At 36.9% G+C, this 20,455-nt stretch overlaps 3 protein-coding genes across 4 annotated transcripts in view; 1 reads left to right on the top strand and 2 right to left on the bottom strand.

The window, feature by feature from the left end:
- The first annotated feature begins 1,220 nt into the window (after positions 1-1,220).
- On the top strand, positions 1,221-11,120 carry xmas (RRM_XMAS2 and SAC3_GANP domain-containing protein xmas). The gene is made up of 10 exons (XM_089729517.1): positions 1,221-1,587; positions 1,670-1,879; positions 1,981-2,093; positions 2,240-2,390; positions 3,203-3,358; positions 3,464-3,581; positions 4,771-4,953; positions 5,535-5,622; positions 6,308-6,543; positions 7,151-11,120. The coding sequence occupies exons 1-10, from the start codon at positions 1,505-1,507 to the stop codon at positions 11,036-11,038; spliced, it is 5,226 nt and encodes a 1,741-aa protein (XP_089585643.1). The 5' UTR covers positions 1,221-1,504; the 3' UTR covers positions 11,039-11,120.
- Positions 11,109-13,429, bottom strand: LOC114251263 (zinc finger HIT domain-containing protein 3). Of its 2 annotated transcripts, XM_089729521.1 has the most exons (4): positions 13,292-13,429; positions 13,187-13,251; positions 12,956-13,104; positions 11,109-11,346 (listed from the first exon to the last, which is right to left on the bottom strand). In XM_089729521.1, the coding sequence occupies exons 2-4, from the start codon at positions 13,246-13,248 to the stop codon at positions 11,180-11,182; spliced, it is 378 nt and encodes a 125-aa protein (XP_089585647.1). In that variant the 5' UTR covers positions 13,249-13,251; positions 13,292-13,429; the 3' UTR covers positions 11,109-11,179. The 2 variants fall into 2 exon arrangements, with proteins under 2 accessions (XP_089585647.1, XP_028041273.2); XM_028185472.2 differs by having other exon boundaries at positions 13,187-13,385.
- Positions 13,430-14,284: 855 nt separating this feature from the next.
- LOC114251271 (beta-glucuronidase) overlaps positions 14,285-20,455 on the bottom strand; it is a 50,045-nt gene continuing 43,874 nt past the window's right edge. The window contains exons 8-13 of the mRNA XM_028185484.2: positions 20,257-20,429; positions 19,366-19,509; positions 18,684-18,768; positions 18,337-18,513; positions 16,341-16,479; positions 14,285-15,882 (exon numbers count right to left, since the gene is read on the bottom strand). Of these exons, the coding sequence (XP_028041285.2) occupies positions 15,701-15,882; positions 16,341-16,479; positions 18,337-18,513; positions 18,684-18,768; positions 19,366-19,509; positions 20,257-20,429 (900 nt within the window). The 3' untranslated portion in view covers positions 14,285-15,700. The remainder of the gene's footprint in view (positions 15,883-16,340; positions 16,480-18,336; positions 18,514-18,683; positions 18,769-19,365; positions 19,510-20,256; positions 20,430-20,455) is intronic.

Raw genomic sequence — 20,455 nt, 5'->3', positions numbered from 1 at the left:
GAGTTTTTTCAGTGGACTATTTGGAAGAACCTGAGAAGTTACTTGCAGCGGCTTTGTTTCATTTTCCACATTTGTGCACTTGTTACAGATGTTACACAGTCAATAAACCACCGTTATTACATATTTCAATATGAGGAAAAACTAAATTAACAAAATAAAACAATTGATACAACTTCTCCACTCGCATTTCCTCCAAAAAGCCATGTAAACAGACTCCGATAACCATTTATTTTGAAATGTTAAGTGCATTATCTATAGTCGCGACCTCCTTCACCTTAATAGTACAACAAAATGGCTTAAATAACTAAAATCTATTTATCACAGAAATATATAAAATACATGATGAGAGGTGAGAACTATTCCACATGGATGCTGGAAAGTGCAAGAGTAAGACCAGCCGTTGCTCATTAGCAGTACCTCAAAGAGCATACGGCCCACCTAATGGTAAGTGGTTACCGTCGCTCATGGACGTCAGCAATGCCAGGGGCAGAGCCAAGCCGCTGCCTACCATAAAGTACTCTCCGCAAGCCTCGTTTGAAGAAGGACATGTCATAGCGCTCGGAAAACACCGTGGAGGGGAGTTCATTCCAAAGCCGGATGGTACGTGGCAAAAAAGATCTTTGGAAACGCACTGTCAATGAACGCAGCGGTTCCAGATAATATGGATGAACTCTCCTCCGATGGCGGGAGGTGCGATGATAAAAAGGAGATGAAATACTAAATAATTTAAATTTGTATGAACTTGAATGGTATATATATACCTTTAATATACAGAATTCAAATATATCAAGTATTGGGTTTTTAAAATCGTAATATTTTAAAATGAATTTTATTATTAAAATAATCAAAAATACGATTTTGTAAAGACATGTAATTAATTGGATAAAATATAATGTGATGAATGTGAATGATCTGAGAAAGTGTTTGTGTCGATCTCTCATGGCTATTTGAATTCATGCTCCTCTTCTGCTTAATTCGATCAGCACTGATGCTGCTTTATGTACGCGTTTCCGTTTGAACATACCTTTTTTCAGGTACATATATATTGTAATTGAGCTGATATGTTGATTATTCTATTGCCAAATCGTATTATCTTTTGGCACTATTTTTAGAAATTTGTTCCATAGCTGTCAACACAGTTCTGAAATGTCAATCTGTCATTATTTGTTAACTTTTAAACTGTCAACGTCAACGCTCATGATTTTGGTGGTACCTACCTCAAATATATTAAGTGTATAATCTATGGTACCTACCTACCTAATACTTTAAACAACTAAAATAAACAGTGTTAAATAAATTCTGTTCTAAACTTCAATGTGATGAGCGTCATATTGTTAAATACCAATACTGTGTAAATGGGAAGTATGTTTAATTACTTTGTGGTGACAAATTTGTGTTAAACGAAATAACCTGGAAGTTGTGTTAAAAAAAACAAGTCATATCGAGGGTAAACAGTGGCCTCACTTGTTATTTTTTTTGACAGTAATTTTGTGATTTTGTAATAATGGACCCGGGGCCGGCCTTCCCCCGTAAGGTACCGAAAAGTCCTGGGGTAGAGCCTTTTGGAAATCCAAAATCATCTATCACGTACGTTATTTTTAAATTTGAAACAATCTGAGTACACATTTTTTACTTAGTTCTACTGAAGCTCATATTATTGTTTGTTTAGCTGTTCCAATGTTCCGGACGACTTATTCGAAGCTGCTACAGCCAAAAAGCATTTCAGTAAATTTGGTAGAGTTCAAAAGATCAGGCTTTTCCCAAAGAAACAGATGTGTATAGTAGAGTATGAAGAGCCCGTCTCGGCTGAGCGTGCTGTACTGAATGCTGGTGCATTTGATGGTTTTATGTTTGATGTGACTCGTTCAAAGCAGAGAACGTGAGTATTGTTATTAATTCAGTTAATATAAACCATATAGTTGTAATTTTTTGAAAAAAATGTATATTAATAATATAAAATATGTTTAATAACATCTGTAGGAGACGCAAAAGTATGTTGCTTGATGATCCAGATTGGCTACCAGATCCTGAAGTAGAAAAGGAATTGTCAGCTTTGAGTGGCATGCCAGTCTATAGAGTTCCACGTCAAAAACGTATGTAAACTAACAAAGACTTTTGTTTACTAAAAATCTATCAACAGTTGATAGATCAATAAATAATATTAGTTTTTTTAATACTTTAACTTGTCAAATGGGTAAAATCACACCATACATAAATAATAGTACTAAATATTTTGCAGCAATGGATATTGAAAATTCATCATTGCCAATCAAGTTGCCAAAAAGTCCTTTGAAAATCAACAAGAGTACTATGAAGTCCAAAAAAAATTTAGTTGTAAAAAAGACTATTGTTCCAAAGGTCCCTAGACAGTCAGTTGAAACTACTACAGCGTAAGTTTTATGCTCAGAGTATTTATTCATCATAATTAGTGAATTAAAGATTGTGATACAAAATGCATGTTAATTAAGTAAGTACCATGTGCTACTTGATTCTGCCAATGTAGCTATAATACTGTAGATATATAACCAAGGGGTAGTTCTTCCACCGAGCAGGTGATATTGCTTAGTAGATCGACGGTCCCAATGTCATTGTTCGGAACTTGTATACATTTCTCAAATATCTTGTGTTGTTGTATGATGACTACCAGCCACAAATTTGTAAGATAAAATATATTATCTACAATTATCTACCTTGTTGCCCACTCACCTCAATAGTGTGTATATTTTTATCTCTTCCTCAACCTTAGATGAAATTAAGGCGTGTAATTATATTTCTAGTATTATTGAAATTATTTTTCTCTACCTATATCAATAAATTAAGCCTGCCATTACCGATATATGGATAATATGTATGACTTGAGTCATGCTCAAAGCTGTTTACTTAGTAGGTTGTGTAAGCTTTATGTTAAGTAAAAATAAGTATTTTTTTATTGGAGTAGATCTGCAAACATGCTCATGGTCCACCTAAGATTGAATGGTTACTGGATAGCCCTCGGCTCTAATCAGTACATGATTATATGAACAATCACACCTATTAGGTGATAGACTTTTACAAAACTTCACTAAACTACTGAATTTTAATTATATCATTAAAAACAACAAACATATAATATATGTTTTGTGATTTAACATGTATAGGATTTAACATGTCATGTTGTGTATCTTAAATTATTACTCCACTATCTTAAAATATTTACACATAGTTCACAGATGGCCAGCGGAATAGAATCACCAATATTAGTATCATCTACACAAACAAGTATGAGTACATTTGAAGCGGCTGCCGAATTACACCAGTTGCGTTCAAGAACATCATTAACTCCTGATGAGAAATGGAGAACTTTAGATGCAAGGGACAGGTATCTTGTCGGAAAAATTCATTGAGTTGTTATGATAGATTCATTTTTAACACACACATTTTGGTTTTTTTTGCTCATTAATTTACATCAAGTATTAATTTATAGAGTCCTCAGAGCATGGGGCGGTGCAGGTTCACGTCTCAAGGTTGGTGGTGCCACTATTGGAACTTGTCCGGATATGTGTCCAGAAAAAGAGCTATTGCATCGACAAGCCGAACATCAGGTAATCAAAGACTATTTGTATTGTTTCTTACAACTGAATGATAATCTATTCACGAAGTGTGTGAAAGTTTTGTTTGTTTGTTGTTGTTTGTTGTAGTCCTAGGGTACCCTGCTGCTATATAGGACCCTTATAAGCTGTCTCCACTTGACCCTGTCTTGTGATTGCCCTTGACATTACTCCAGGTCATTCTGGCAGTCCTCATATCGCCCTCTACGGTGTGTCGCCAAGCGTGTACAGGACAACCAGGACTTCTCCTGCCACGCAGCTGCCACTCAAACGCAATTGATGCTGCATTGACTCTCCAATAATTTTTTTTTATAATAGTTTGCGCATTTAGTTATTTTTTCTTTTCTCAGAAGATAAATGTGTTTATATTGTGCCGCTGTATATAGTAAGTGGCACGTAAGTTGGCAAGGTTTTGGTTTAGTGGGGGTAATGTCGCGCATAGTGCACATTGCAACAAAAAAATGGTCACTTTTATTGCCCGCATGTAATTTAATTTTATTTTATTTTGTATTTGGCATAATTTATTTTTAAGCCTGTGTGGATAGAAGAAAGTTAAAGAAAAGAGAGAAATTCGTGAAGTGTATTAGGTGTTATAAATAAAATATAATTAAAAGTTTTTATTTAAAAAAATATACTTAATATTAAAAATTATGTGTCGCCGTCGTCACTATCATTTTCTAATAATGCTACCCCTTGGATTAAATTTATGGTAGCACCTGAGCTGGTGGAAGGAGTTGGCTCCTCATCGTCGACATAACCAAGAGTCGCTGTCGTCACTGGCGTAAATAATAAAATGCTCAGTGACTGGATCGACTATATGGTCATTGGTATTTGGTCCTCGCATTGCAAACAAATTTAAAACAATAACACTCGTAACAAAAACTAAATTTAAAACAATAATAACAACTCGTAACAAAAACTCAATATAAACAAAGGGTTCCTACAACTTTAGTAGGCGCATGTGTAATCGGGAGCGAATGGAACGCGGACGCGATGGGGGAGGGGAGGTCGACTGAGTTAATCGCGCGCTCGGACCGGTTCTACGTCTTTCCCCGCGTCCCGCTTGACAACCAAAGAGACCTAAAAAACGACTTCTGCGCATCTAACGACTCTTGTCAAGTTGCGTGCCGGGGACTATACAAATTAACAATTAAATCATATATCATGAATTTAATTGCTGCAGGTGATGACTTTGGAAACTGTGCTGGGTTCTGATGGGGAACTCGAGCCATGGCGCGCCGTGAAGCAGTACAGTCGCAGTTCAGCCGACCAGGAGATACCGATGTGCTATGAACTGAGACCTGCTTCTGTCCTCATGAAGACTTGTTCGTATCTGCTGCACGAAATAGCAGACACCACGAGACAGGTATCATTCATAAATACACATGGACTGCTGACTATGAGGAACTGTAATATAATGTAGGATATCGCAAAATCACTAAAACAGAAAAGAAAAGAAGCCAAAAGAAACATATTTCTAATAATGCCTACAAAACAAGAAAATTCTGAAACGCAACGATACAGTACAATTTGTCCATAGTTTAAATATTTTGTAGTAACACAACAATGGATTCGTGTGTCATATTCTGCGCCTCTTAATCATGAGAGATTTTATAACCCTGATCATCTGTCTCTATGTGTGGTACCGTAGCCATATTTGTAGCCTAAACCTAAGATTGGATCGATGTGTTTCCATTTTTTGTGAAGTAATATGTGAACTGAAATGTGAAATGTATCATACGAGGTTTACGGTTTGGGGTATGCTAGCTATGTTATTTGTTCTAGCTGATTGAAAGATAAATAATTTTTGTTTTGCCCTTGTAGGCAGACGAGCATACGGCCCATCTGATGGTGAGGGTTACCGTCGCCCATAGACTTCAGCAATGCCAGGGGCAGAGCCAAGCCGCTGCCTACCGCTAAATAAATTAATAAACGATTTTCTTGCAGGTGTCATTGGCCGACTGGTTTCACTTCATGTGGGATCGTTTCCGTAGTATTCGCAAGGATATAACGCAGCAGGCACTGTGTTGTGCAGGTGAATAGACAATATACCAACTAATAATATAAGCATAAAAGTAATTCTGTCGGTATCGTTTTTACGCCAAAAACATTCTACCGACTATGACGAAGTTTGGTACCGATCACTCTATAGTGAACATTTTTTGTTTGAGACCGCGCACTGGTGGTCAAACCTCTTGTGAGTCCGTACGGGTAGGTACTACCACCCTGCCTATTTCTGCCGTAAAGCAGTAATGCGTTTCGGTTTGAAGGGTGAGACAGCCGTTGTAACTACACTGAGACCTTAGAACTCATATCTCAAGGTGGGTGGCGTCATTTACGTTGTAGATGTCTATGGGCTCCGATAACTGCTTAACACCAGGTGGGCTGTGAGGTCGTCCACGCATCTATGCAATAAATAAAAAAAAGGCATGTCGGCAGGCATGTCTTCTTCCCGGCCAGGTGGATCATTCAGAGACAGGAGACACAAAGACGGTTCAGTAGTGTAAATTGACAGAGGTCTAATTCCAGCAGTGTATGACTGTGGGTCGATAATGATGATGACCTTATCTTGGAACCCGAAGATATCGCTCGACATCAACTACGCTTTAGAGGCGTTAGGCGGGTTATGTCGGAGTTGTGGCAACTAAAACCCGATAGCTCAACAACACGTTCGAATCACGGGTGAGATGGAAATAACAAAGTGTTGTTAATATTTTCAGATTCGATACGTCTCGTCGAGATGTGTGCCCGATTTCACGCTCACTGCGCGGCTCGCCTCGCAGACCTCGAGTACACGCAGTTTGATCAGAAATTGAACACCGACAACCTCACAAAGTGTCTCCAGACTCTGAAGCACATGTACGCGGACGTGGGACCGGAGCAAAAACCCAACGAAGCCGAATTTCGGGGATATATAGCACTTTTGAACCTCGGCGATGCCAACTTTTGGTGGGAGGTTAGTTGAAATGACTAGTGTTAATTGAAGACATGAGTGGATGAAGGGGATATGATACAATTTGTTAATTTTGAGAAAACAGACAACAAACTTTTGTTACTTGTACTTTTTCTTCATTCATAAATCCTTCGTCACATGCAATTTCTAAAAATAGCCTTTAAACCAGGGTTGTTAAGGTCTAATATGGTTTGTAGGCACACAACACCTTCATTCGATGTAAAAACTCAAAAATCTTAAAAATTGTACTTAACCGCTTCATCCACTCATGTCTTCAATGATCGAACTGTCTATTTAATGGTCAATACATCTATTATTGTACTTTATATAGGTAGGTAAACAGATATTCTTAAGAAAACACAAAACGTAGCTATGAAGGTTCAATTAATCCAATATTAAAGAAAAATAAATTTAAATAACAGTTAAAAAAATAATTTTTTGTATGTTTTAAATATTGATATTAATCAATGCTCAACGTTTGGTTTGAACCCAAATTACGTATTTTGAATAATAAGATCGGTACGGTTTCCTTTTGGGATCCACGAGTTTGTAAGCAGTTATGTATGTATAAAATATATAATATAATTTAAACTAAATTTATTTGTTACAGATCAAGCAACTTCCGGACGAGATACAAAAATCTGAACCTATAGTTTTGGCGATAAAAATATTTAATTGCTTAGATAATAATAACTATGTAAGATTCTTTCGATTAGTGAGTGAGAAGGCAACATATCTGCAAGCGTGTATTCTACTTCGATATTTCAATGACGTTCGCGCCAGAGCCTTGGCCAGGATTGTCAAAGCCTACGCTCCAAGAGGTGGCTCTCGGTTTCCGGCGAGCGACCTCATGAATGCACTCGCGTTTGAGTCCTTAGAACAAATGGGATCCTTCATAAGTCACTATGGCTTGAGATTTTCTAAATCGGATGATGTAGAATTTTCAATAATACTCGACAGACATCAGTTTATTGAAGACAGCGATCCTTATGCAATCGAACGCGCTGTTGAATTGATCGAGAGTAAAAGACAAAGTTCCGTGTGCGAAGTTATTGCTGGAGGGCACATACTGAAGCAAGATTATAAAAATCACGTGCTCAACACAAGTTTTTACTCGGACGGAAAATTAAAAGAGTCCGCTCTTATTGCCGAAGACCAAGGGTATAATACTGTGAACGATAGTAATAAAGATGTACAAGCATTAAAAGCTGAAATTCAGAGGCTCGCCCAAACAGATAAAACTTTTGTAAACACGCCTAAAGTGAATTTATTAGTTAAACCTGAAGTGAAGACGCCGTCAAGCTCACCATCCAAAGGTGTGCCTGAAATGACGAAAGGCCGTCAGTTATTTAGTTTCAAACCGGCGATACCCGTAGCACCAACAGAAATAATCAAACAGTCGCCAGAGAAGATTTTTTCTTGCGATTCACAAAATGTATTTTCTTTTTCGAAACCGCAAAACACTGTCGATTCAAATATTCGAACAGATGCTATAAGCAAATTCAAAGTGCAACATGGAAGAAGTTCATTCGAAGTCAAAAGCAGTTCGCCAGAGAAATCAAATGCAACATACATTCGTCCAAGTAATAGCAATACTAGTGTTTTCCAGAAGGTTAATGAAAAGGTAGATCCATCCCAAAATTCACGAAGTTTGTTCAGTACTGTCAATGCCGAAATAAAGACAAAACCTAAAACTCTACCAGTTAGCGATAATATATTTGCCAAAGCAATAACTATCAAAACAAAGGAGAACACCGCGGTTTCGATATTTCAAAACAAAAATACTAGTATTGGAAAAGATAATATATTTACGAAAAATGCTACTCACTTCACCAAATTTAATGAAAATACAGCGGGTAACAGTATTTTTGCAAAGCCGGAGAAGGTAGACGAGTCGGATGCCAGGTGTCAGAATATATTTGGCGGTTTTGGCAAAACAGACAAGAACATATTTTCTAAACCGCATGTTCTAGACGGTGGTTCATTTAACAAATTGAACGGAGAAGATAAATCAATAAATAAATTATCGCCCGGCACTCTTTTTAAAAGCGCAACAACTGGCCTACCTCCCAATGAAACAGATAAAACCTACTCCATATTTCATAGTAAAAATAGAGCACAAACTGTAGCTGATAACATATTGAATTCTCTGAGCAATGTCCAAAAGGGGGAAATTTATGACTTCAATCAAAATGACGACGAGGCAAAAAAATTAGAAGAAGTGGAACGAATTAGACAAGAGCACCTTAGGCAAGAGGAAGAAAAGCGTCAACAACAATTAAAACGTCAAGCAGAAGAACAAGAATTGCGGGATCAAGAATATCAAAGGCAAATAGAATTAGAGGTGCTCAAAGAAAAGCGAAAAATTGCAGCAGAGGCCCAACGAATGAAAGAAGAGATACGACGAAGGGAAGAAGAGGAACGGCGGATAGAAGAAGAAAAGAGAAAAAAGCTTGAAGAAGAAGAAAAGAAAGCTGAGCTAAAAAGGAAAGCCGAAGAAGAAAAACGCCGTTTTCTTGAAGCTGTAAATAAAGAGTCCAATGAACTTGTAGAATTATTAGTAAACGAAGTAGGAAATGAAACTATAAAACAGCTAATGAAAGACGAAATCGACCGTCTGCAGCAACTTGTCAAATATGCTGGCACCGTGACTGAAGAAATCATGACAGAGCTATGTAATGAAATATGTAATTCCGAAATGAAAGCAGAAATGTTTTGGACCGACAAAATACGCCGAAAGTGGTTTAGTGTTTGGAGAAGACATTATCTCAGAAATTACAATCGACGTTGTCTCTTAGAAGACACACCCGTATGGCTAACGGAAAAAACATCTACAGAAGAAGCTTTGCGACTTAGGAGGTCAGTTGAGTCGGCAACGTTAAAGAACATGAATGCAATTCACAGAGGATATAAATTCATTGGTGAACTGAAGCAGACACCTCTCCCAGACCCATATAATATAGTCGAACTCATCCGATCTCCTCTGCTCAAACGTATGAAACAAATTAGTTATCCTTACGACAAATGCTTCTTTTGGAAAATAACAATGGTTAGCCCTGAGGAACCAAGCTGGTTGTATCGAAAAATAAATATAGAGAAATGGATAAGACACGCCTTCTCTGATGGAAAAAAACACGAATCTAGTAATCTGATACACGTTGGAAAATATACCTGGAATCATTTGATGGACTTTGCTATTTCGGTTGGCTTCATGGGTTCTGGGAAAAGTGATGTTGTAGAGGCAATTGAAGGTACTAATGGAATTTTAATTTACAGCACGGAAACTGATAAATATTTATTAAATAGAATTCAAGAAATAATAAAGCAAAAATATCCATATCATATTATTCCCGTTGCAGTTGTAATGCCAAGAACTAAAGACTCTTCAAAAAATTGTGACTTGGAAAAACTATTAACTGATTTTGTCAAAGACAAAGTAATATCCGCCTATAAATTGTTTCATGTGAATTCGAACAATCTACCAGACATGATAAATTCATGTACAAAAAATGCGTTAAAATGGCTTGCTAAGCATTACCCACCGACGCCGCCTTTAGAGATCGATTTGTTGAAATCTGTCTGCCAAAGATATCTTGGCAATGAAATATGGTGTAACTTTAGAATAGAAAAGGATAACAGAGTGAGTTCTGTTCTCAAAGATTTATCGAAACTCGTTAAATGTTATAACACCGCAATCGACAAATTAACAGAGGTGATTACAAATGAAGATAATTTTAACTATCCATCATTCGCCTTGGAATTCAAGAAGTATTTGGATGACAATTCTCCATACCCAAAACCTTATGAATTCATCTCAAGCAGTGTCAAAAGTGATGAAAACAATATGGCCATAAAACATTTAATGTCTGATCTGAAATTAGCAGAGCCAACTTTTATGTTCAATCCTGTGGATGTTGAAAATATGCAGTATCAAATTCGAACTTACTGCAAACAAATTGGTTGGCTCGAAAATTCCGATGAAATTGTGTGCAAAGTAATAACAGTCCTACCTAATGAACTCACTGATTTGAATATGTCATGTGAGAATTTTAAAAAATATTTTATGAATTATAATTTAATAGATATGCTGAACGTAATTGTGTATGAAAAAATTAATAGCTTAAAAAATTTCGGCAATAGATATGCTATTTATAAGCCTTCATTACTAGAGGAATTTCGCACTTTAAATTGGTTATTTGAAAATAAACTTCTATTTGAAATAAAACATAAAGCTATAAACTATGAGGATGAAGATGAAATAGAGTGTTTTATTTTAGCTAAACGCCGAAAATTACATATTGATTCTCTTGAAAATCTCGAGCTGGATGACAAAGACAGTACTATGGTTGAAGAAAATATTACAAATGCTGAGGTTGGCATTTCAAAGTATAGAAATTGCACAGAAGCTGTCAAACAGCTTGAAATGCAACTCGAAGAGGGTAGACAAAAATCAATTGAATTTGAGAATATGCTCCAAGCAGCTCTCGCAAATGTTTAAGTGTGGATACATAAGTCTAATTTTTTGCATGAAAATTCTGATAATTTAATTAGTTAACAAATAAAAATGATTTGTTTTGTTATCGACTTTTATTTTTTCACAAAATAAATTCTCATAGACACTATATTTAGTTTCATGATATTATTGAGGTTGAACAACTTTCAAACATGCATCAACAAATTCTGTGAATATGGGTTCTTGCATATATTCTTGAACTAACTCATCAGGATTTACAGAAGAATCAAGCAGCTCTAATATTTCTCTCACATGGGGATTTTCTAGACATTTCTTAACTTCTGTTGAATTTTCTGAAAAATAAACAATTCTTTTAGTGACTACATCCCTTAGGCTATGTGGTGTTGGCCTAGAGTAGCACCATCCCTGCTTTTCCTTTGGGTGCCATTAAAGGGATTTACTGGAGTTTTATTTATTTATTGCCCTTGTATGCAGATGAGCATATGGCCTACCTGATAATGAGTGATAATGAGTTACTCTCGCCCATGGACTTCAGCCTACAATCAAGTACTCTCCACAAGCCTGGTTTAAAGAAGGATATGTCATAGCGTTCGGGAAACACCGTGGAGGGGAGCTCATTCCAAAGCCCAATAGTATGTGGCAAAAAAGATCTTTGGAAACGCACTGTGGATGAACGCAGTGACTCCAGGTAGCATGGATGAACTCTACTCCGTTGGCGGGCGGTGCGATGGTAACGAGATGATGGTATCATCTCAAACAATACCTCAGAGAACTCCCCATGGAATAGCACAAAATACAGAGGAAACTGAAGTCCCAGAGGCTCCAAACGATCTATGAGAATAGGATTATCGACAATCCAAACGGCCCTCTTCTGTATGGAGTCCAATAGAAGTAGTTGCTATTTGGGAGCCCCGGCCTAGAGATGGGAGCAGTACTCCATACGAGGCTGGACTTGTGCTTTATAAAGCAAAAGTTTTTGTTCAGGTGTGAAGTACTGCTTAGCTCTGTTGAGGATTCCCAGCATTTTGGACGCCAACTTGGCATTCCCTTCCAAATGTCTCCAAAATTTGACATAGCTTGAAATGTCGACCCCAAGTATCCCGAGTACCAAGTACTCTCGGAAGGATGCAGGGACACTCCTTGGAATTGCAGTGCCATAACAAAGGGGTCCTTCTTCACAGTGAAGATGCAAACTTGTGTCTTTAACGGATTGTATTGAACAAAGTATGCAGCAGCATTCTCTGATTATTTTACCAGCATGCCAATGCCATGGTAGTGGGGCATACTTGTAAACAAAGCTCACCTAGTTACCATCCTGCTGCCTATTCTTGTATAGAAGCAGTCATGTGTTCTTGAATGAAGGGTGGGATATCCATTATATGACAAATTTGAGATTTTAACCTAATATCTAAAGAGAGTAGTGAAATGTACACTGTATTCTGCAGGACTTAGGAAACAGTTTTACAAGGTCAAAACCATTACATACAAGTCAAGATTTCTTAGGATTTACTTAACTATTCTTTATAACTATTGTTGTACAATTCTTCAAATAATCAATTTTGAGGTGAAAACTATAAAAAAATACTGATCTTACACAGTGTTCACATAGGTAAGTACTGAAAACTAAATAGGTGTTTAGAAAATAGTTTCAGTTTATAAAGCCAGAAGATATATTGCAATCAACAAGGTCAATTATTTGGAAAGAGTTGTTATTAGGAGTTTAAAGTTGTTACTATAACTGCGTGAAACAATTAATAATTTTTTTTATAACATAAAACTGCCTTCTACTTGTTTGAAGGAAAAGTAAAGATCTAAACCACATTATTCCTAGAGAAAAAAAAACTGTATTCAAATTGGATCAAAAGAACTACGGTAGATTTCTAAATTAGTCGTAACTATTTTACTAACACAACATTATCATATAATATACACACAGGGTACCTAATAAATTGAGTCTATCCAATGGTACCGTATCTTCTGTAGGGTATAAATTTTCAACAACTTGCTTTACGCCTATTGTTTGTTTCGGCGGGGATGGTGGTTTGATACAAGGATTTTGTTTGTGTAATTTATAACAGGCGACTGAACAGCTGAAAATGGTTATAATAATATTATAATGGTACCTTATACATCTATTTAATTTAAATTTGTCTAATATTAAGTGTTACTTACTAAGGTACCATGCACGTGGGACACTTATATTTAGGATCTGATCTACAAGTTCCACAATTCATTTCGGAATGGGTAGGTTGGAACTTGATAGGGCAATTTGTGTACTTACTGTCACTTAATTAAGCGAGTTTATAGTTATTTTCATAATATATTTTTAGCCTATTTTTTAAGTGTTACATATTTATTTCGGTTATTCGGTATATTTTATGTGCCTAATTCGGTTTTATTTTTTGTTATTGTACTGTATTGTTATTAATGTAATTTTTTTGTCATTGATATCATTGATATCGTATTTTTTTATCCTTTATGGGCAAAAACATTTATAGCCATACAGCCCAATCGTGTATAATAATCTAAAATATAAATCAAATAAACTATGTATTATATTTTTTGGAAGAGCCCGAAAAACCACATTTCGTTTTTTGTTTCCCATGGGACCCTGCCTATATTTGTCTTGAAGCAATATTCCGACTTGACACTCGTTTTACAATATGAGGCTAGTTTTTATAATATTGTAAAAACGCTTTTACTTAGCTTAGACTTTTTCAGATATTTAAATTATTTTGTATTTTTATTTTATCATATATTTTCTTGTTTTTAGTTCTGTTTAGTTTAGGTCTGTGACTCGGTTTCAAGTCTTTTTTATTAATTTGATCACAGTTCTGTTTAATTACTTTTATTCCCAGATAGGAGTGAGCTTTGCACTGCTTTGATCGTTCACTGGTGATAACCTAATTACATTAGGAACGTCCTTGAAATTCGTTTTTTTTAATAATCAAATATTGCAGAAATTGAAAAATCTCAGTAGGTGTGTAACTGCATCGGGGCAGCATAATAATCGCGACTGAGGTTATTTGATAGCAACTGCCTGTACCCACCGAGAAAGGTCTAAGAGCTCAACAGCAGTTGCTACATACACGGGTACATTTACCGCTGAATTGTAATCGTAACCCATTGAGGTGCGACGCGAAATTCGGCTTTTCGTCAAGTTGGACTGTTGTCGAGTACGGTGACTGCTGCGTGAGTTAGCGCTTAGATTTCCAATCTGAATTTTCTATGCAAATTTGAATGATTAAAAATTTCAATAAAACACATTAGTAATTTTGTACTTTAATCACACTTAAATAAATATGTGCTTACTTATTTTGGTACTTCTATTTACTTAATATTTCAAGATTTTTAAACTTAACTATGAATCCTTTTTATACTGAACTTGATTTTTACGAATATACAATACTTTAAGTACCTCTTCAATACTTCAGTATCTTGAAATATGCAGATATGCGCTTCTGGATGTAGCTCTTATGTATGTCGACGTTGTTTATAATAAGTTGTTATAGCAAAAACCAATATGAAGTTTGTATATTAATCTACCTATAATTAGCTAAAGATTTATCTATTTGGTAAGAAATTCATGGCAAACCGTGCATTCGTGTAAAACAAATACATTTAACACACACGACAATCATTAACTTTTCACTATTACGATATTCAACTAATCATAAGATTTAAAACCATTTCAATACACTTTTACCAATTTTTTGAGGATTTAAATGTTTCAAAATTAATTTCGTCATAGATAATTTTAATACAGACCACCTAAATCAATGATTTTAATTATAACAAGACTGTATGCCTTTCTATGAAACTATGATCACATCAAACGAACAAAACACTAATAATGTTATAAATTACAATAAAGATCAATGCTCTGAAACTTTTTCCAAGCAATAAATCCATAATATAATACATACATTTTTAAACTTTACTTCAACTGCATAATTGCAATACTATTGAGAACTTTAAGTCAAACTTAAAAACTTATGTACCTATTAATATTTTTTATTTTATGAATTTACTAAAATTCAGACATAGACAAAGTGTCATCGTCATTCATCATTATTTCCTATTACCCTCTGCTGGGGTGTGGGGCTCGAATCAAATTTTTCCATTTATATCGGTCTTGGGCAGTCTGTTCTAACTCCTTCCACGTCATGCCCAAGACACCTAACTTCTGCTCCACCGAGCGACGCCAAGTTGTTCTAGGGCGGCCTCTCTTCCTTTTTCCAGACACTTTCCAGGTCAGTGCTCTCTTTGATAGATAAAATGTAGTAAATTTAATACGAGTTCATGTCTTGAGTTCGTGCCTTTCTACACGATAGAATTTTCCTCATAGTAGAAATCACATTGTATCAATAGATTAGATAATTTTAACAAATAAACTCCCTCGGTTCTGTTTGATTATCAAGTACAATGTATTGAACTTGTAAAAAAAAAAAAAAGTTATTGTAGATTATTAAATGCAGGCGTTTAATTCTGCCAAATCGGGCCAAACGTACGCACGAGCGGGCGCTGTTCGGGCAAACGAAATTCTATCCTGAATTTTTAGTGCGTCAGCCACAGATTATACACATAAGCGTCAGCGTGGGTTCTTTTACTTAGTTACGCTAATGATAAATTATTCAGTTGGATAATAAATGTATTTGTATCTTAATGTGATATTTGGGGCATAAATTATAGATCTTCGTGTAGGGTGGGCTTGTTGTCGGAGATGTAGTACGTGGGGTCCGGTATGTTGGCGGCGCCGTCGGCGACCGCGAGCGACAGATAGCGCGTGCGGAGGTGATGCGCGGACGCTTTAGGCTGCCGCGACCGAGTGAATATACCTTTCCTGTTGCCGCCAACGCGGGTTATTGCTGCAACGAATTGTTATATTATTATTATTATTTATGTAAAGAAATCAGACTTCCTTTTATCACGCTTGCGCTGTTTGAAAAGCAGTTCGAATAAATAATGTAGAATGTAAATAAAACAGCGATGACAGAGATGAGGAAATATGGAAGTTTTAAATTCATTTCTATGTAGAATTGTGAACGAATTTACTATAAAATATACCTTTAAGGTCGTTTCTTTGTTATTAAACAGTAAAATATTACAGAACATTGAAGCCTTACCTATTTACAAGAAGTTTATTAAAATTTGCGTATCGGTTATCGTAACAGTTATAGCAACACATACGGTTTGAGCCCCGTGAGCTCACCTACACGTTAGGGTGAAACTGAAATAGCCTCTCAAGGCTATCAGCACAAGTAGGAAAAAAAACTAAACCAGAATGTTCGCGAATATGCGCGTTCTGGTTTTAAGTAATACTAACTTTGCGCTGTTTTGAAATCCGCGAAATTCCATATGAACTCGCCAGCGAAGAAGCCGGTCTGTCTCAGTTTATCGAACGCTTTGAAATGTTCTGACATCAGCGCCACTTGGTATTCTTCAGACCACACATATTCTGGAATCTGAAATTAAAATAAAAAAATCTTTTCTAGATCCTTAAACGTCAAACTGATTTTCAACTCTCCAAGTTGAACTATACTTATACATAGTATACATACTATACTATACTTTTATTTATTTATTGCTTAGATGGGTGGGTGGACGAGCTCACAGCCCACCTGGTGCTAAGTAGTTACTGAAGCCCATAGACACCTACAACGTAAATGCGCCACCCACCTTGAGACATAAGTTCTAAGGTCTCAGTATAGTTACAACGGCTGCCCTGCCCTTCAAACCGAAACGCATTACTGCTTCATGGCAGAAATAGGCAGGGTGGTGGTACCTACCCGCGCGGACTCACAAGAGGTCCTACCACCAGTAAGTACTATAACTATATATACATAGATAATACACTAATGTCTTGTACGAATGACACCTACTAATGAATGTTGCCATTTCGTTCGTTGGTTTTGTTTGCATAACGCTTTGAGCAAGAGCAGTCGATAGATCGACTTTCTATTAGCGCGTACCTAAGTGCGGTGCGTTGGAATACTGACAGATTATTAGCCGCTATTTGCATTTTGCGCAGTTTATATAAAGGTAATTCTGATAGGTATTTCTTTGATTTTTTTAAAGTTAAAGTTTTTTATAAGGTACTTTATTCTATTTAATCCTTTAGCAATTTCTACAAAATAGGTGAAAATAAGTTCATCCACTAAAAGGGTTCAATAATTTTAAACATCAGTGTCGAATGAAGCTCATTATCACAACTATTCTGCTGCCTAATTCCAACTTACTAGTTTTGTCATCGGGACAGTAATAATTAACTTGAACATTTTAAGGTATTCTTCCACTAAATTCATTTTTTGACAAAAAGTTTTCCTTTAATTATAAGTATTCGATACCTAGTATTTACGATGTGCTGTGTGCATTCTTAAGCTCTTAGTCGGAAAGGATGCAAGAGAAAAAGGATTAATATTTTTATTTGATATTTTTTGTGTAGCACTTGCGTGTAGACATTATAACTCATAGTAGCGTGGTGGCGCGTAATCTGCTTCTGCATTAATGTATTTCATAATCTATTTAGCGTTCATAATAAATTTTTTATTGCTTAGATGGATGGATGAGCTCACAGCCCACCTGGTGATAAGTGGTTACTGGAGCTCATAGACATCTACGACGTAAATGCGCCACCCACCTTGAGATATAAATTCTAAGGTCTCAGTATAGTTACAACGGCCCCATCTTTCAAACCGAAACGCATTACTGCTTCACGGCAGAAATAGGTGGTGGTACCTACCCGTGCGGACGCACAAGACGTCCTACCACCAGTAATAACGCAAATTATAATTTTAGGGGTTTGATTTTTATTACTCGATAGAATTATTATGGATTTTCCTTCACCGTGGAAGTCAATTGTGAACATTTGTTAAGTGCGTATTTTTATTAGAAAAATTGGCACCCGCCCGCGGTGCCGACCGAGAGGGCTGGTGGTCGTGGCGCCGACGACCGCCAGTCCGGCGTCCCGAGGGGGAGGGTGATGGGAGAGATGTGCTCCGCATTAAACGCTTCACTTCCCCCCCTTTGCCTTTTCATGAGTTTTGTCTCATGCGAGGTTTGGACGTTGGTTGTTGAGAGACAGGAGGTTTTAGTCAGTTCGACTCCGACATGCCCCGCCCTCCACCCCCAGTGAAGGGTGGAAGTCCGGCGATTTAGTCCTGACAAAAATAAAAATAAAATACCCGCCCGCCGGGATTCGAACACCGGTAAATCGCAAGATACGAAGGCACCGGACGTCTTATCCTTTAGGCCACGGCGACTTATGGTAGGGTTTGACGAGTGAATGAATTGCTTTTAGTAATTGATACAATAAAACTCACAAAGTGTAGGCCGGCAACAGTGTCAGCGCCATATTCGGTCATGATGACCGGCTTGTTGTGTCGCCGGTGGAACTCGGTGGCTTCTTCCACCACCTTACTGACGATGTAGTCCAAGTCGCCGGTGTTTTGGTACCAGCCGTTGTAACGGTTGAAGCAGATCACGTCTAAGTGTTGACCCTGAGAACGAGTTATACTTAAAGGAATTGGTACACGAAAATCTAACTGACCCACATACGTGGAAGAATAAATAAAGATTCCAATCAAATGTATCGAAAAGGATACCTTACACTTGTTTTTGCGTATTTACATAAACATAACTAACTATAAAGTGGTAAAGTAAGACATACTGCTCTATCGGTGTTGTAGTATTGCGAGATCGCGATGGTGACGGGTCTGGAGAGGTCCATGGACTTCACGTGTTTCACTACTTCACTGAAAATTAAATGACCATTAAAAAAGTTTGAAAACAAAAATACAAATTATATAAAATGTACGAAAAAAAAATGAAGTCTTTCTGTCTTATTTTTTTTTTTTTAAATATATTTGAAGAGTTTTCGAAATGATAATAAACCGTAAACAATATTTATTTGTATTTATTGTGTCATCAATATTTTTATTTGCTTTACAGCGAATGGATATAACACACCCCGTATACGAGCATAGTACTGTAGGATTGGTAAGAACGGAACGTTAGAAAAGAGTGTGGAACGGAGCGTTAAGATGTGAGTGAGAGAAAACGAAAAGAAAGGGAAAAGAGAATGATGACAGAGAAAAGGAAGATGGCGAAGAAGGTTAGATGAGCAAGGCGTAAAAAGGTGTCAATTATTTTTTTAATATTTTAAAAAGATTTTGGAAGAGTAAAAGTGCAATAGTATAATAATTTTATTTTATATGGCACGATCCCAATTCTGCAGTACTATCAATGATCTACGAGCTGCTCGTGTGACGTCATAGATATCGAAGTACATTGCTGCTTGAGTGACGTAAGGTCAATTAATATAGTTGGCTCTGAAGGCGAAGGAGACTTACGCAAAATAGGCATCGGCCTGTTGTTTGGCAGACCGCGGCTCGTTGGAGATGGACCACATGATGACGCTCGGGTGATTCTTGTCGCGTCTGATGAGCTCCGTCAGTGATTGTTTGTGCTTATTCAGTAGAGACTGCGTGAAGATGCTAAGGGAAAACGGATAAACAAGTATTTTTTGTGAACTTTAAATAAAGATTTTTCTTTTCTTTTTTTCTCTATTTTTTTAACCAGAAATGACAAAATATTTATTTTTCGCAATAATTTATCGATTTGAAAGAAATGAACAGATTTGAATTGGTATTAAATTATGGTAAAATGATTAACCATATTATGTTTGATACCTTTTATGGGAACTTTGTTGGATAAAGGCAATGCAAGACCTATCGTTATGCCAAATTTTGGGGAAGTCTATCCCCAGCATTGAACGTCTGTGCGCTTCTAAAAGCTTTTTTGGTATTTCGTCGAGGGTTTTTATCGAGATTCCCAAGAATGTACGAAATGATTGGTGTAACGACTTGACGTCTTCTATACTATTTTTATCTATTCGCTGGTGGCCTAAGAGACTATTCCAGCTACGCCCGGATGGGAGCTCAAGGGCTCAACCTGAATTTGCTAACACTGGCCCTAGCAAGAGCAGTGCTTCGCTGAATCTACCACCGGATCGGAATCGTGACTCACTAAGAAGACCTGACAAGAAACTTAGTGGGTTGTGTCTATGGGTTAGTTCTCTCGTCGAACTCTTGTGTGACCGGTACTTGAGGGTCCTAAAAGCGCCAAAAGAGGATCCGGGAGATAAGACAATACATGTTTCGGGCAACGTCGGTTTTGCGTTGCTCCGTCGCGTTTGGATAATACGTCTGAAAATTTTGGCCATAGTCATTTAAACAACTCACTCTGTGTCTCCGCTGGGACACTCATCAATTATCATTATCCCATATTCGTCGGCCAACTGGTATATTTCCTCAGCGTACGGATAATGTGATGTCCGGAATGCGTTCGCTCCGATCCATTTGATCAAGTTAAAGTTCTTCACCCACAAAACTGGGTCCCATCCTTTGCCTCTGAGCTGAACATCAAAAACAATAACTTCAT

This window comes from Bombyx mandarina, chromosome 08 (assembly GCF_030267445.1).
Source record: "Bombyx mandarina strain Sakado chromosome 08, ASM3026744v2".
Classification (NCBI taxonomy): domain Eukaryota; kingdom Metazoa; phylum Arthropoda; class Insecta; order Lepidoptera; family Bombycidae; genus Bombyx; species Bombyx mandarina.
Note: the sequence above shows the minus strand (reverse complement) of the source record. Positions and strands in the feature narration are given on the sequence as shown.

Excerpts from the sequence above, each read along its gene's own strand:
- LOC114251263 (XM_089729521.1), bottom strand. The coding sequence starts at position 13,248 with ATGAATTGTGGAACTTGTAGATCAGATCCTAAATATAAGTGTCCCACG. Across the intron at positions 13,105-13,186 it reads CCCACGTGCATGGTACCTTA|CTGTTCAGTCGCCTGTTATA; the intron begins GTAAGTAACACT and ends AACCATTTTCAG. Across the intron at positions 11,347-12,955 it reads GGATAGACTCAATTTATTAG|AAAATTCAACAGAAGTTAAG; the intron begins GTACCCTGTGTG and ends TTTATTTTTCAG.
- xmas (XM_089729517.1), top strand. The coding sequence starts at position 1,505 with ATGGACCCGGGGCCGGCCTTCCCCCGTAAGGTACCGAAAAGTCCTGGG. Across the intron at positions 5,623-6,307 it reads GCAGGCACTGTGTTGTGCAG|ATTCGATACGTCTCGTCGAG; the intron begins GTGAATAGACAA and ends TAATATTTTCAG. Across the intron at positions 6,544-7,150 it reads ATGCCAACTTTTGGTGGGAG|ATCAAGCAACTTCCGGACGA; the intron begins GTTAGTTGAAAT and ends TATTTGTTACAG.